Here is an 18037-nt window from a genome sequence, read left to right on the forward strand (position 1 = left end):
AGGACAGTCATACCTGGTGAATGGCATGCTTATAGGAGAGGATTTAGAAGACCAGGCTATTACAGACAGCCTGAGCAGAGTGTAGAAGATCGTGGCAGGGCCAGAGCTGGGGCAGAGCACTCAAGCCTGGCTTCTTTCTTGTGGCAGTTGAACAAATTTACTTGTACTGAGAACGGATGGTTACACATCAGATCAGGGTGATATATCTTTGCCAGTTTTTCTGAACAAGTGAATCTGGATATATAAATATGCCCATGTACATCTAGCCCTGTATGGGCAGGCATATACCCTTTATATGCATGTATGCATGTGTGCACATGTGTTTACTTGTATTGTGAGAGAGGTGATAATGTTGACTCGAATGGATATATCATCTTTAGTTTCCTGGCTTTATTTGTGATGTAAACTAGGAATTAGAAACTGTGAAAAAGCAAAAATATATATATATATATACACATATATATACACATATATATGTATATATATATCACAGATACGTTGTGTTATTGTCATTTAGTTATACTAAAACTTTATATCACCAATTTAGTTGGAATAATTTCATTAGCAGTGCCTTCAAAGCAGTGCCTCTTCCTTTTAGTGAATTGCCTTAGGTCCAGTTAAGTTTTGCATACATTATCAGTGGCCTTAAATGAAACCAAGTGTGGTGTTAAGTATATTTAGATAAGTAAATGTAATGTTTGCTATATATGGAGCTAATAATGAATCATAGGAAATTTAGGTCTTCAAAAAGTATGTAATTTTTACTCAAAACATTAAGCAGTCATTTAAACATATGTCTGTCTGTCTGTATGTTTTTATCGTCTTGAGACAGGCTTTCCCTATGGAATCCAAGCTGGCCTTGAACTCTGTGTAGCCCAGGCTGCCTTTAACTGGAGGCAATCCTCCTGCCTCAGTCTTGTGAGTGCTGGGATTATAGGCATTGCCACCATGCTTGGTCTTAAATTTATTTTTTAATACCGATACATTTTCTCATTAAAAGTGACCTCAAAATTTAGATTTACAGCCAGGTACCGGGGTACATGCTTGTAGTCTCAGTCCTCTGGAGACTGAAACAGGAGAACTGCAAGTTCAAGTCCCAGTTAGGCAATTTAGCAATTCCTTTGTGAAAATTAAAAAATAAAAGAAGTGAAGGGAGCTGTAGCCCAGTGATAGAGCTTTCCTGGGTTCAATCTCTGGTAACACACAGACACACACAAATTTAAAAAAAAAATGAGATTTGCATAGGATATTATGGAATTACTTTAAAATTTAATAGCTGCATGGTAAATGATTTCAAGTATTATACTTTTGAAAACACTAGGGATTAAAAATGAGTAGTACTATCTTTAGGGGTGAACTATTATAGTCAAGATTTAAAGAGTTACATAATCATAAATAAATAGAAGTTACATTTTTAAGGCTAGTAAGTTTGGGGGAAAAAAAGGATTTCTTTTGAATGATCTTTATTATTATTATTATTATATTACTCTATTATTCTATACCTGATTTTCCCCCTTGCTGTGCTGGGGATCAAACCCAGGGTCTTACTCCTAGGAAAGTGCTCTTACCACTCAGCTACATCCTTGGCCAAGTTTGGTCACTTTTTAAAATACCTATTTGAAAATTACTGTGTTTTTACAAAGACTTGGGAGAAATATAAATTTTTATAATTATGTTACATCTTGCTTGTCAATAAAAATATTTTGAAAGTTAAAATGACAGTAACCCAGATTTTCTTGAAAACGAAAGCTGAAACTAACCCAGCTTCAAAACACAGACCATGTTCCCACAGATAGCCCTGTGTGTTGGAACGCTGTGAGCATTCGGAGAGTCGAGGCTTAGAAGAGGATGTCCCCCTGACTTAGTGGTTTACTGGCATTTGATTTTTGTTCTGTAATCTTTAAGATATATTTGAGAGCAGAACTGGAACATTTAGATAGGCAATTTATAAGTTCATTTTTCTTCCATTTGGTGTCAAGGGTATAATGCTGATTGCTTTTCTACCCTTAGTTCATCTAAGAGGAGTTTGATACTGAATTTTTTATATAACATTTAGGAATAGATATCCTTGGGATACTAACTGAAAAGTTATAAATTTAAAATTTTTATTTGTGTTTACCATTTTAGGTATGCTATACCCCCAGAGCATGGAAAACGACTTGAAAGATTGGCTCAAGGTAAAACTTGCTTCCCACTTCTCATTCTGATAGCATGTGTATTTTTGAGACATTTGCAGTGTAGAATGTCACTTTGTTAATTTTATCCTTTTGAAATTGCTGTCTTTTTAATATTTCTCTGATTTGAAAAATGTTAACCTTTTTCACAGTAATTTGTGAATACTTTTCGTGTTGTATAATCTCTAAATGATTGCACTTAATTTTGGTAATTTCTGATTTTTTTTATCACATACAAAGTATTTAACATTATTTTGCCAATAATATTTTTACTTCTTTAAATTATGTCTTTCCAAAGAGCATTGCTGCTTGCAGTGTCTCAGATGAAGGTATTTTATGACTGTTTTTTATGTTGCGTTACAATTTTTTTTATGTTACAATTGCGTTACAATTGCTTTTTATGTTGCGTTACCTTCTCAGAAAGGTTGAGTCATATAACCTGTGACCTGCAGTTTCTATATGGCCCATTGAGCCTGGGACTGCTCTTATGGAAGTATAAATGTGACTGTCATGGGTAACTTGTTTTTTTTTTTTTTGTCTTTTTCATTTTTATTGGTACCAGGGATCGAACTAACAACTGCCTGCTTGCAAGGCAGGCGCTTATGCCACTGAGCTAAATCTCTAGCCCCTCTTGGGTAACTTGTTACACATGAGAATGTGTCTTCTTGAACTGCCAAGATTAACTTTACTGTGATTTTAATTTTTTATGGCTTTCTTCATCTTCTTAAGGGCCAGAATGAAGAATTGCTCTGGTAGCTCTCTTGCTGGTTTTACCCTGTGTCTGCTTGTGTATGCGAAGAGTGTTCACAAAAGCAGCTACCTTCTTGATGCCAGGAAGCGCTACACATAGGGAAAAGAATCAGACCCACACCACATGATCCTTGTTTTCTATTTGGCCAGCCCGCCTGCCCACAGGATATGTGGACTGGTAGTGACTTCTGTTGAATTTTGTTTGTGAGATAACTGGGGAGCAAGACATTCTGAGTTTGTACAGGATTGAATCCTGAGTGAGGCATTTTTAGTCAGGCTCTGATCTAAATTTCATTGGTATGTTAGATTTGCCTTCTGTTGGGAAAGGAGTTTTGTCCCTGAGTTGTATGTGCTTTCATTTAATAATGAAATGAGGACGCTGAGAAATCCTATTCTTCGACTTGACAGTACTGAAGAGAAGTTATTAATGGTATCTAAAAGTTATTTTCCCCAGATTATGGGAGAATATTAGAAGGAATAGTTACAATATCACTTTTGCAAGAAGCATTATTATAATTTTGGCAGGCTGATAACTATAAAGCTCTAGTGTTTTTTAAATGTAATACATTATGATAATAATAGCAGTGTAATTGTAATCTTGAACTTTGTTAGGAACTATTTTTATGAATATTAAGGTGGATGAGTCCTAGTTCTGGATAATAGATTAGAGCAGAGCTTAGAAGATGATTACCATAATCCTTAAATACGTAGGCAGTGAACTTTGTGCTAAAGCTATATGCTAAACTGTCTTTGTAATAATTATTCCACCATTTTCTATTAACCTTATCACCAGAGAACTTTGAAAATGAAGCCAATGTAAACTTTGTGGTTTTGATTCACACTAAAATATGTGCTGTAAAATGTTTATTGATACTTTGAAATTGTCTGAAAATGACCTTACAGGAAAACAGGCACCAAGTGTTTAATCAGTAAGAGGTTAGAAAACTTCAAAGATGAACAGGAACTTAAACTGTTTTGCAGCATTATTTTGAAAAACAAAACAGGCAAAAGACCCTATAACAGAGTGTAGTATTTGTATCCACTGACCAGGTGCCAGCCAAATTAATTGAATTCAGCTAAATAATTAAAATGATAAAATAATGTAGTAAATGTGATGGAGCATTATGGAATGTCTAGGTCAAGGCAGCACTTGATACATAAAATGAAAAGTGGGCTCAGATATTTTCCATTATCTTGTCTGCACACCATAATTATCACATTTGCCTTTTATGCATGAGTGCTTTCATCTTTGGTTTCTATTGAAATCTTGATTGACTGTGGCACCTACAAGTATTTTATCTGGAAGATATTAGGCCTGCATCTAATAAAGGCAGAAGTTTGATTTTGCCCTTCAGCTGCTTTCTCATTTATACAGATTTTTTTCAATGTTATATAGACATAAATGTAATAAAAAATCTCAAGAGAATTGTTGCAGTCTTTATACTTGTTATGTTCATCTTTAATGCCATTACGTACTTCTTAGATTTTTGTTGGATACAATTGCATTGCAAATATGGAAGAGAGAAGAGATATAATGTTAAATCATGAATGACAGTTTGAAAGGTTTAAGTTTTCAAATGTCTAAGTCTAATCTGTTTTAGAAATAAGATAGTATCTTTGCTATAACATTAAACAAAATAAAGATTAAAATGGGAGCATCTAAAACCTTTGTGAAAGGGTGTTCCATTTGTCTCATTGTGAATAGAATGCTATTAAAATTAAAAAGATTTACATTGGTGAAGATTTTGGTTACTGGGAAAAAAGCATATGATTTAGGATATTGTGAAACTGATTTTGGAAGTGCGAATGATTAGCAAGATTTCTGTTTTGAGCAACATTATAATAAAAGTGAGTTGATTCTTTTAGATACAGGTAAATACTTATAACAAACATTTAGGTTTACACTGTCTGTCTGTCTTACTATGTGCCTATTAATTGTGTTTTTCAAATTGGTTCTCACTATATAGTTCAGGCTGACCTTGAACTTGGCAGTGATCCTCCTGTCTCAGCCTCCTTAGTGCTGAGATTACAGACTTATTACCCAGTTTATTTACTTTTTAAAAATATATGTTTTCACTTAACATTTTGTTAGATATTGTTTGTTCGTTATTTATTTATTTGGTAGGGTTCAAGCTGGCCTCATACTTGGGGCTCAAGAGTCTTTCTGCCAAAAAAAAAAAAAAAAAGTTTTTCTGCCTTAGCCTTATGAACCTGGGACTATACAGACTAGCACTACTGTGCCTGGTGGTCATCTTATTTAAAAAAGCAGGGTTCAGTAAAAGGGAACAGAAGAATCATTGTTATGAGGGGTTAATCTAGTTCATTTTTATGAGTGGATACTTTTTTTTTTTAAGCTTGGCTGGGGGTTGAACCCAGGGTCATGGGCATGCATGCCAGACAAGTACTGTAGCCCTGAACTATGTCCCCAGGCTTGTTTTTCCTTTTGTCTTTTAAATCCTTAGTAGTCTTGAGTTTAAGTCCATAGATTGTCATGATGAATACAGTCATTATGTACTGCAAACGTACTAATTTAAAAAAAAAGTATATGAAATAGAGGATCTCAGAGTCATTTTTAGGGATTCTTGTTCCACAAAGATCTATGAGTGGAATGCAGGCAGACATTCTGTAGATTTCTGAAATAATATTCGAAATAAGGCATAAATGCAGACTTCTAGGAAGCTATCATCAAATACCTTAAAAGATTTTGGTCCAAATATATTATGAGCCACTGTTATCAAGAGAGTAGAAAGGCAGAAATAAATAACAAGCCATTTTAATTCTGTAAACATAATCTAAATTGATCTGTTTTCATACTTAACTCACAGAATTAGTAATTACTTTTATTAGCTCTCAAAATGGAAAATATTATTCCCTTAAGCATTTGTTTAGTGGATGGTCCAAAAGTACTATATTAAAATGCTCAGTTTTGAAAGGCATATAAATAAAATATTCCTGATTGTAAATAATGAATTTTAAAAGTACCTGTAAGACATAAAAATGAAGATGATCAACTATATATCCTTTGCCTGCTTGCCTAACACGTGCCTTAGGCATGGAGATCAGTGAGTGTATCAGTTTATTTATATCTAATTATCTACTGGTTCACATTAAGAATAGTGAAACAGTCTCTAAGCTTAATTTTCTCATAGTTTGGTATTAGTGATATCTCTGTGTGTTAAGTGTATTTGGATATTTTATATTGGGTTATGTTCCTGGTAGTTCTGAGAAGAGGCATTAAGAACAGGGCGGGCAGAATCCAGGAGAAAATGTCTGCTTGCAGGGAGGAGTTCCAGAGGGAAATGGAGATTTCTGAGATTAGAAGAGTGAATTTGGAGTGGAAAGCCAGAAAAATTTTGGTTAGCTTGACTGACCTGTTTGATCTCAGTGTGGTTGGTCTGGGGATCTCTGATAGATGTGTACACTTATTGTCCATAGGACATATCAAGGGCTGAAAAAGTGAGACGAGATACACAGTGTTCTCAGGGATGCAGTTAAAAAAACCATGTGAGTAACAGCCTACTGATCCAGTAAAACTGGGTGGAAATTTTAACTCTGAATTTTCTCCAACTAGCTTGAAGTAGAAAAACTTGCCCTTTACACAAGATAACATGTTCAGGGGATAAAAATACAAAGTTGCTTAGGACAAGCACCATGTTTCTTGATCCTAAGATCAGTATGAATGTGAATTTTTTCTTTTACTCCTCCTAGAAAATTCCATCAGTCAATAGAGACATGAATGGAATATAGGATCCTTGGTATAGAGTGGAGCCTGGGTAGTGATAATCTTCTGTCCAGTCCTGGGTAGCCAACCACTCCATCAACAATAGGAAACAGAGAGGCCAGCTCTGTGAATCTTGAATGTCAGCCTCTGAAGAAGGAACATAGGTAAAACTAGAAGATTCCCTTCCCATCTTGAGTAACTCATTGGTTCATGAATAAGCACCAAGAAATTTCATGTGAAGATACATATGGTTGTCTATGAGAGCATGTCTCATAGAAACAATTTCCTATATCATCATCTTGTTTTATTTCCCTAGTATTGTATGGTAGGCGTGTTTTTCATTTTTAATTGATAATAGTTTTATATTTTTATGGAGTATAGATGATAAATCAACACATGTGTGTGATGTGCAGTGATCATGTCAACGTAATTACCATATCCATGTCCTCCATTATTTGTCATTTTTGTATACTGGGAAACTGGACTTTTCTAGTTATTTTGAAACATAAATTATTATAGATAACAGTTATCATAGTTTGCTACAGGACATTAGAAGTAATTCTTCCTATATAGTAGTATTTTGGTGCCATTAGCTAACTTGTATCCTCCTTATCCCTATCTTTACTATTTGTAGTAACTTATTATTCTACTTACTGTTTTCTATGAGATAACTTTTAGCTTCCATAAGTGATAATATGCCCAGTTTTATCTTAATGTACCACAAGTGTGATAGGATTTCATTACTTTTTATGAGAGTAATATCCCATTAAGTATATATATCACATTTTTAAAAATCCACTTATGCATTGATGGATATCTTAGTTGATTCTATATTTTGATTATTTTGAATAGTGCAAAAATAAATATGGTGATGCAGGTATCTCTGATGTAATAAATTCATTTTGTTTGGATATATACTAAATTGTGTTATGGCTTTATTGTGTGGTGGTTCTATTTTTTGTATTTTGAGGAACCTCATTATCATTTTCTGTATGGCCATTCTAACAGCATTCCCCAAAACCTTGTATAAAGAAAGATCCCCGTATCTTCATAGCCTTGCTTTTATTGTTTCTTTGTCAGTTTGGTAATAGCTGTTTCAACTGCAATAAGAGGACATATCACTCTGACTTTGGTTTACATTTCCTTGATGATAGTGAAATTGGGCATTTTTTTCATACACTTTCTTTTTTCCTTTTTCTTTTTGTAGAACTGGAGTTTGAACTCGGGGCTTCATATTTTGTCACTGAGCTGCTTCCTAATCTCTTTCCATTTTTATTTTCTTTTCAGTACTGGGGACATTTTTTCCATTTACTTGTTGGCCATCTATATATGTACTTTTGAGAAATGTTTATTCAGATCATCCTATTTTTATTTAGTTTTTTTCTATTGAGTTGTTTGTATTATATATTCTGGATATTATTCCTTTTGTTAGATGAATATTTTCCCTATTCTGTAGGTTGCTTCATTTTGTTGATTGTTTTCTTTGTCATGCAGAAACTTCTTACTTTGATAAAATGCCATTATTCTGTTACTGCTTTTGTTTCCTGTGTTTAGGATGTTATCTAAAAAGCCTTTAGGTACCTTTAAGTGATAGGAATATCCTTAAGTGATTTCCTTGTATTTTCTTCTAGTAGTTTTATACTTCTAGGCCTTAGGTGTATGATCAGTTTTTAGTTGATTTTTATATAAAATGAGTCTAATTCAGTCTTTGTGTGTGTAAATCCAGTTTTCCCAGCCTCATTTATTTTTAAATCTTTTTCTTTCTTTCTTTTTTTTTTCGATACTACGGACCAAACTCATGACCTTGTGCTTGCCAGGCAGGTGCTTGTGCCACTGAGCTAAATCTCCAATCCTTATTTTTAAATCTTAAGTATTTTTCTGTTTATTTACTTTAGTACTAGGGATTGAACTGAAGGCTTCATATGTGCTAGGCAAGTGCTCTACCACATGAGCTATACCTCCACTCATACCATTTACTGATGAAACTATCCTACTTCCAATGCACATAAGTTATGTAAACATTGTAAAACCTTTGTAAAAACTCTATCAAAACATATTTTGGTAAATTTCAACTTTATTCAGATTAAATTATGTAAAATTTCTTGCTGTTGTGGATGTAGATTTATACATTTGACTTTTCCTTTCTTCTTTTTCTAAGTGGTTAATAACAATTTTCAACTTCTCAAAATAGTGTTTATATACCAAGTAAAATGTCACTGAACTTCCCCAAGGCTGAAATTTTTAGTGGTTTAAAGCAACAGTATGTGGTTGGAATTTAAAAAGCATTTCTTAGTAATAGTTCATATATTATAAATACAAACCAGGTGACAGTGTGGAGAACTTGTAAAGAAAATATATATATATATATTTTTTGCTTTGGCTTTAAGAAAATATATTTACTCATTGTTTTTTTCTTTTGTCTTTTTTGAGAGAGGGTTTCACTGTACAGTTCAGGCTGGCCTTGAATTTACTTTTTAGCCTAAGCTGTCCTCAAACTTGCAGTGATTCTCCTGCCTTAGCCTCCAGGAAGGCCATGGAACTAGATAGTTACACATATGATATTCTACAAAACAAAACTATAGAGATAGGAAGTAAATTTGTGGTTGCTAGAAGCTAGGGGTAGGGATTATTGGCAAAAGGACATGAGGGAACTTGGAATATGCTCTATACCTTGACTATTCTAGAAATGGTGGTGGTGGCTATTCTGCTTTTCCTAGTATTTTCAACAAAATGTTATAAAATGTGCCTAATTTACCAGAAACAACAATTTCATATTGTGCTCACCATTCAAGTTGACATCTTTGGCTTGAGAGAGTTGGTAGTCCACTAGGATCTGCATCTGGCTACTAGGTCTTAACCTTTTTAGAACTAGAAACTGGTCTACCTTTGTCTTGTTTCTGTCCTTTCTTTAACACTGTTCTTTTTTATTGTAATTGCTTTTTTTTTTTTTTAACCTCCCCTTCCTTCCTTAGCTTCTTTTCTAGCTTACTGATTATATAAAGCACTGACTGAAATCACTTACACGAACACACACATCTGGCCTCAGACTAACACTTCTTTACACTTACATATGCCTTTCTGGCATTCAAGTTTTTTGTTTACGACTGCACAAGTGGCTGGCATTCAGGTCATAATTCAAGATTTTGGTTGTAAGTGAAATCTGAAATTCTGGTGATAACCCAAGTTGTTCATATGTGATACCAGTCGTAACTTGAATATTCACTATAACTATTTAGTTTTAAAAGACCTCTAATTAAATAAATATTGCAAAATGAATTCAGAAAGGCATATTTTAAGAACTTATTTGCAGGGGCTGGGCAAGTACTCTACCACATGAGCTATAGCTCCACTCATACCATTTACTGATGAAACTATCCTACTTCCAATGCACATTGGAAGCAGGCAGTTTTGAGTTCGATCCCTGGTACCAATAAAAATAAAAAAAGACCAAAAAAAAAAAAAAAAAAAAAGAACGTATTTGCAAAACTTTTATCTGTGCTGAATTGTCTCTGTAATTGGTTATTTGAAAGACTCTTGACAGTCTTAAGTGGAGTTTTTAGTTATATATAATCTTCCCTGTGGGATCTGATTTTGTTATTTTCATTCAGGTGACTCCAAAGCTATTTTTTTCATTTATTAACCTTATGTAACTAGGGCAAGTTTTGAATCTTTAAAAATAGTATGATTTTTATATCAAATAGTATTTTGGTTATATCAACTTGTTTGCATGTTGCATAAAATAATTTTTGTAGACCATGAAACTAGCGTATGAGCCATATGATCCTACAGGTATTTTGAGAAACATTCTTTGTGCATAATTTGTGGTGATTATAAGACATTTTCTAGGATGATATAAAACATAATTCTGATGATACATTGTAAATATAATTTCTGAACCAATGTGAAGTTCTTAATATACTGCAAATAATCTTCCTTCAGTGGTTTTCCAATTTAAATTAACTTATGGCCAGTCACCCCATTGTTCAGGTCCTGATTACAAATCCATATCAAAGATAAATTAAATATACTCTTCTTTCTACATTGATTTTAATTTAAAACTTAATTCACTTAATGCTGCACAGAGTTACAGATTTCAAAAGTGCAATAGATCTGTTTGAATTGTGCTATTAAAATGTTTCCATGGGTTTTGCGTTTGGTGATTGCCCAGATGTGCCTTACTGTCTTTGTGTCTGGGACTTATGGTGAGATTATATTTGTAGACATGACCTTTACATTAGTGTGACACTTTCCATTGCTAATATTTTATTTTGTATTTATGTATTACAAGTAGTAGTATCAGCAGAGGAGTGCATCAAATGACCATGTATGGCAAAATTGTGCATTTAATGTATTGTAAAGAAAGATAGTATTTCTGATCCTTCCATTGTCAAACAATTTTTGTGTATTTTCCCCCTTTTTTAAAAAAAATTAAGTACAAATAGTTATTCACAATATACTATGTTTAGCAGGAGGTTGCTTATACTTCAATGGGTCCTGACTGAATATTTTGTAATGTACTGTTGCTCTACATATCCTATGATGGGATCAGAAAGGCTTATTTATTTTGTTTGTGTTGGCACACACTTGTAATTTCAGCACTTGGGAGGCTGAAACAGGAGGTTTGCAAGTTTGATGCCAGCCTGGGCTACATGATAAGCCCTACTCTCACAAAACCAAAAACTGTAAAAGAAAAACAAAACCCTCCAGTCAACCAAAATTTAAAAAAAAAAAAAAAGGTTTATATAGTTGAACAGAATTCCTGGGAAATTCTTCACATCATGTTAAAATGGTTTATGATTGGTTAATAAGTGGTAGAGATTCTTTTATTTTATTGGTCATATTCCTTTTTTTTTTTTTTAATTGTTACCGGGGATCGAACTCACATCTGCGCACTTGCAAGGCAGGCGCTTATGCTGCTGAGCTAAATCCCCATCCCCTATTGGTGCAGTGAGCCATTCAGTTATCTAAGTCATATTTTTAGTAATTATCCCTTCATTTTGGCCATGGAGGAGCATTGAGTTCTTCCCACACTATTCACATGCATCACATGTGTTATCCTGGTACATTTCCTCTTCCTCTGTGTCCTTCTGCTGGGTGTCTCCTCTGTCTTTTCCCTCTTTCTTTCCTCTCTCTTCTCTTTCTTGTTCTCCTCTCCTGTGTGGGAGATAACCTACCCTCTGAGGAAGGAAATAACAAGCAGGGCATTAAGCATGCTCGTTTTCATTTCTCTGGCCTCCATCACCGTGTTAATGAGGGTCTTCCTTAGAGAGAACTGCAGACTTGAGTCAGTCTTGGTGAATGCTGTCCTGTTGAAAGGAGGGTTGCTGTGTGTTCTGCTTACTCACAAATATGCCCTTCAAAATAATTCTGCCATACAGGTTGTTGAGGTAGATTCCCAAGCACTTGATAGGTGCGGTCCAAAAATTATTACAGAAAATAAATAGCATTTAGCTTTTAAACATGTTTTTATTTTTTATTGATAGAAATTGTACATATTTATGTAGTGTAGCGTGACATTTCACTAGAAGAATGCCATGTGTAATGAATGATTAGATAAAGGTAATTGATATTTTTATCACCTTAGACATATATCATTTCTTCATGTTGGGAATATTTAAAATCTTTTCTACTAGTTTTTTTTTTTTTTGGTCTTTTTCCTTTTTATCAGTACCGGGGATCAAACTCACGACTGCCTGCTTTTAAGGCAGGTGCTTATGCCGCTGAGCTAAATCCCCAGCCCTCTACTAGTTATTTTGAAAGATTCAATTAGTTGTCAACTAATTATCTTACGGTGCTATACAACATCAGAAGTTAATAGCAGTTTTAAGTTGATTAGAAATGAAAGGTAAGCTGCCAGATGTGTGCTATATGCTGGGCATTTGGGCCAGTGCTTCTGGATCAATTCTAGGAGTCTCAGATGAGAGGTGCCTCTATTAAAACGTACACTTATTTTCACAATTTGATTTAATATTTTGTCCATCTAGCAGATATTAGGCAGACTAAATCCAAATATGATTCCAATTAAAATTGATTCCTAAAATTTAGTAATTTTGTATGCTGCAAAAAAAATCCTTGGTAAATCTTTCTGTAAGCGAATTTATTCTTTGGTGATGTAAAGATGAATCTTTTACTTTTTAAGAATTCCAATTTGGTTTTTAGTGCTCAAGGTTTTTGGTAGTGAGCTAGCCTATATGTGCACAAAACTGCCATTCTATAAAGAACAATAAAAATTGAGATCTGTGTATTCATACATACTCCCTTAACTTTGTTCTTAATTGACCTAATGCTATTTGTATTTATTTTTTCTATTTAGGTTTTTTCCCAAGCAGCTCTCAAGGGTGTGATGCATTTCTTCGCCACAAGATGACACTGATTTCTCCATCAGTATTGAAGAAATATGGGATTCCTTTTGACAAGGTATATTAATATAACTCTTTCAAAAATTGATTTGTTGTTTGTATAATTTATATTTAAGATATATTTCACATAAGGCAATGTGTCTTTGACTTTAGGTTGGATTTTTAGGATATGGGCAGAGAAATTCAAGTTCATGTTTAATAACTTTTACATTGTTCTTTTAAGTATTTCAAGATATATTTACTAAAGACTTTGTGTTGTTATACAGTTCACTCATAATAGTGAAAAATGTAGCACATTCTGCAGAATAAGAGTTAATGCTTCTACCCTGAAACATTTTATATGAGTAATGTAATTAATGTGTTCTGTTTTTTTTTAAAAAAGAACTTAGAACAATTATTTTAGCAATTAGGTCAGTTAAAATTAGTGATCGTGGCCTGGTGTGTTAGCATGCATCTGTAATGCCGGCATTCTGGGGTGCTGCAGAAGGATAGCATATTGAGCTCAATCTGGGCAACTTAGTGAGATTCTTCTGAAAGTCAAAATGAAGAAAGGACTAGGGATGTAGCTCAGAGTGAAAGTACTAGGTTTAATCCCCGGTACCATGAACAATAAAAGTATTAGTGATTGTCATTTCTAAACACATTTGGACATACTACAATTGCAGTTTTATTATGGAGTAAAATTGTCTGATAGTTTAGTAATCATGTATTGCTTCTATGAAGTATTTCTGAAAATTAAGTTTTATAAACCTCAGTAGACTCTGTAGCGCATGTTCAGAGCTTGAACTTTTTGTGAAGAAGCTGAAATGAAAAAAGCCTTTTGATCAGATAAATAAAAGCACTCAATCTCCAGGGGATTAAGCACTTAGCTACTTACAGAAACATTAAAAAGTAACTTCTCTTTCTTTTTTTATCTCCCTCACCCCCAATCCTCGATGTTTCCCCCCTTAGAAGCTTTTGTCTTGTGACTAAGGCATTACACTTTCTTAATCTTAGGTCCTTAATGCGGCCTTATGTGGGTGGCAGGCTTTGTTCACAGTAGGATTTGTGCAAGTGTCAAGAATTGTTCTTCAGCTTGAGCCAGCTCGCATTCCCTTGCAGAGTGTCCGTGCAGGGCACATGCTCTGCTTGTGATGAGCATGTTTTACTCACACATTTGTGTCTATGGAAATCCCTGCCTCCCAGCTGTGCATCCTGAGGGGTCCCTGGGTGTGGAGAGGAACTGGCGATGGGTGGTAGCACTGGCAGGTACCCTGCGAGGAGCTTTGCCTTACTTGCTGACAGCTCTGCACAACCAGGCTTTTGTGATTCTCAGTGACAACATCCAATGCTTCTCTCTCCTGTGGGTATTAGCTTTGGTAGACATTTCTACTCACACTGGGATGATAGATGGCAACTTAGACAACACTTTCTTTGCCTGCTAGAAGGAGCAGGATAGGAAAACCTCTTTTGGTTAGAGCTGGTTTGGGTATTGGCAGTAGTTTTAGGGATGGTTTTAGGAGATGGGGTTAAGAGAAGCAGTGGAACAGAGAGTTCTTTTCCTCAAGGTGGAGGCCTTGTGAACTTGAAGCTCTTTTTAGTCCTTGGGAGAAGGCAGGTGCTGTCCTGTGTCCCTGTTCTGGGCTACCACTCTCCAAGTACATCATGGTGGTTTTCACTAGCTTTGTCCAACTCTCGTCTAGTCTTTTGTGGATGCAATAGTTTTGGTTTCTGTGAAAAGTTACGTAAATGTCTACCACCTGACATGGCAAAACACCACCCTGATGCAGGCTCTGTGCAAGTCAAGGAACTTACTCTTTGATGATAGCCCTATAACATGTGACAGAGTAAATGGCAGCACAGACTGTGGAATGCACGTCTAGGGTTCATTTCTTGTTAATATCATATAGTTTTTCTCAGTCTTATTTTCATTATCTTAAAGTGGAGATAATAACAGCTACCAGGTAGGGTGGCACACCTATAATTTCGGCACTAAGAAGGAAGGAAGATTGTTGCAGGTTTCAGGCCATCCTTGGCTATAAAGTAAGTTCAAGGCCAGCCTGAATTACATAGCAAGAACTTATCTCAGAAAACCAAATCAAACCAAACCACAACAAAAAGAAACTACTTAGGAAGAATGGAAACTGTTAATCTAAATAAAGGCTTTTGCGTAGTACATGTTGTCTTTCTCTTTAACTTAGCACTTTTCCTTTGGGTAATCATTTCTTGGAGTACATTTTGTCCTTCTTTCAATGTATTTGTGTATATTTGTTCATAATATGAAAACTAATGTGTGCTTTTGAATTGATTACCTTTTCTCCACCCTCTTGTATGGTATGAGAGTAAGATGACTTTTTGTTTTCTAATAAAATGAAGTTGTTCTGTTCTGTCTCTGTACATACCAGCTAATCCCCATAGGCACAGTAAATCAGCCCTATATTTTGGCTAACTAGGACTAACTAGGTCTAACATGTTTCTAGAAATGAAATGATGGGGACCTAGAATTTAGAATCAGTCAGTGGGAATAGGTGCTCCTTATCAACATTGCAAGAGCAGAATTTTTTAGTTTGGTAGAAATCATATGTAGGTATGGTTCAGAGGAGCAATTATTCCAGTGGAATCCTTTACTCCTTTCAGTTTTCTAGGGGCAGAAACAGTTGAGCAAGGTCAGTTTTATTTTTACCAGATAGTAGGAAGCACTTAGACTATCAGTGATATTCATTAGAGTAGGAAAGGAGCTTGGGTTGTGTTCTCTGGTGACTGGTTGGTGAGCCGATACTGGGTAAGGTCCTGTGAAGCCTGTCTCTGCCTGCCACGTGACACCTGCGCTGCCTCTCACGGCAGCACAGTACCCTCTGATCTTCACTAGAGCAGGCCAGTGTTTTGAGAAAAATTTCAGACTTTTAGGGAAAGAATATACTTCTCTATACACTGTTTTTGGATCCTGTAAGTGGTAATTACAGGATTAATTAGTGGATTAAAGTATGCACCTGTGTTTCTACAGTGTGTCTCTTATATGTTTAAATGTATATCTGTACCCATATATTCATTTCATACATATAAAGCTGAAATGCTACAAGAATCATTTAATTTGGTTCAGTATACAGGTGGGACATTACTGGCTTTCATTTAGGTTGCATGTAAGGGAAGACTCCTGACATTGAGTACTACATGATTAAATTGTGAATTTTATTCTTGTTAATATGATGATGTATTATATTCCTTTTATCATTCTTTCATAAACAAAATGGAGAACAGCTGGTGTCTACTATAGTCTTGGCAGTCTTGTTTATATTGTTCCTTTGAGATTTTTCTTGCCCATGATTGTTGTGCTGGGCTGGGAAAACCCTGTAGATATTTTACATCTCTTCTGATGATAATTCTTTAAGTATTCATGAATATATTCTCAAGATCATTTACTGTCAGGCCAATAAGAACATGTGGGGTATTGACTAAGGAATACAAGTTAATGACCAGTGAAACAGTCAAGGCAGTTGTAATCTTGGAAAGGTTGTGGTGGGTGAGGTAACAGAGAAGTAAAGACTATAGATGGTGGTAATATGTGGAATTTATATTTCTCTGGAAAAAAATAATGCAATTCTGATGGGTATGGTGATGTATGTCTGTAATTGTGGAACTCTGGGTGGCTGAAAAGGAAAAAAATACAAGGTTCGGACCAGCCTGGATAATTTAGGGACTTTGTAAGACTGTATCTCAAAATTAAAAAAGGGCTAGGACTTGGTGTAAGAGCCCTGGGTTCAATCCCCAGTACAAGAAAGAAAGGAGGAGAAGGGAGGGGAGAAAAGAAATTTTGGAATACAAGAAATATACAAGTTCATTGCTGTGGTAGATCAGTAGGAGAGATTCTACCTGATTCCTGGGTTACCAACAGTTCATAGGGGCCTTTTTTTTTTTGGTCAGTTCAGGTTGGCCTTGTGCTCACTTTGTAGCCCAGGCTGATCTCGAACTTGCAACAATCTTCCTGTCCCCGCCTTCTGAGTGCTGCATTACAGGCATGCATCACCGTGCTGGCACATAGGAGATGTTTTATTTTAATTCTTCTTTCTGCTTTGTTCTGCTTTTAAGAAATTTATTATGTCAGGTTTTAGAGAAATTCCTAGTTATTGTGTACCATAGATTTATTGGGAATAAGTATATTTTTATTCCTGTGAAGAAAATATTGGGCAGGTCAGCTGTTGATTACAGGTAAGTAGATAAGCAAAGTATGGAATAGCCATAGACTGTAGTATCAGTAATTAGCAACAAGGTATTCAGTTATGTGCAGTAGAGCAGAGGCATTTGAAAAATTTACAGAGAAAAGGAAAATTGCATTTCCTTTATATGAAGTTCTAGGACAGCGAAAGTAACTAATGGTGAAAGGAATCAGAACCGTAGTGTTGCTGGTGTGGGATTGAGTAGTGTGCTGGATATTTCCTGGTATGATGGAAATGATGGGGGCATGGCTTATATGATTGTGTGCATTTATCAAAGTTGATCAAACCATACTTTTATTTATTATCTGAGTATTGTTACTATATATAAATACTTTGTTAGTAGAATAATGAAATGTGTGACTTTAAAATTTTGTCATCAGAAATAGTATAGAATATAGTATTTCTATACTATCAAGGAGGAACGTTAGTTCATTGTGAAATTCTATAACTATTGTATGTGTTACTTGGCATCAGTGCAGAGAATTTAGAAATATAAAAAGCTCTAACTTGTTGAGTGCAAGTTTAGAAACAGTTTAAGGTCAGATAATAAAAAACAAATATCATGATTCCATTTAATAAAGTAAGGAATAAATTTATAATCTAGTATGGAATAGATTTTTTTTAAGTAACTAAAATTTTTTGCTTTCTCCATTTTCTATAGCTTACAGTTTATTTTGTTTTCCTTTGGTAACTATAATAAAACAAAAGGCTTTAATCTAAGAATAAATACACTTTTTGTGTTTGCTGTTTTTTGTGGCTGCTGGTTTATTTAATGCAGGTTATTTTAATTTCTGCACTTATAAATGTATACATATTTTGAATAATGTTTTGCACAGAAGT

The 18037-nt window shown here is 34.8% G+C and overlaps 1 protein-coding gene across 4 annotated transcripts in view; it reads left to right on the top strand.

The window, feature by feature from the left end:
- Kdm4c (lysine demethylase 4C) overlaps nucleotides 1-18037 on the top strand; it is a 354968-nt gene that overhangs the window by 86163 nt on the left and 250768 nt on the right. For all 4 annotated transcript variants that reach the window (XM_013155087.3, XM_003472256.5, XM_023566045.2 and 1 more), the window contains exons 6-7: nucleotides 2128-2177; nucleotides 12959-13062. In XM_013155087.3, the coding sequence (XP_013010541.1) occupies nucleotides 2128-2177; nucleotides 12959-13062 (154 nt within the window). The remainder of the gene's footprint in view (nucleotides 1-2127; nucleotides 2178-12958; nucleotides 13063-18037) is intronic.

This window comes from Cavia porcellus, unplaced genomic scaffold (assembly GCF_034190915.1).
Source record: "Cavia porcellus strain 051 isolate PalLab524CR breed Dunkin Hartley unplaced genomic scaffold, mCavPor4.1 scaffold_1, whole genome shotgun sequence".
NCBI lineage: Eukaryota > Metazoa > Chordata > Mammalia > Rodentia > Caviidae > Cavia > Cavia porcellus.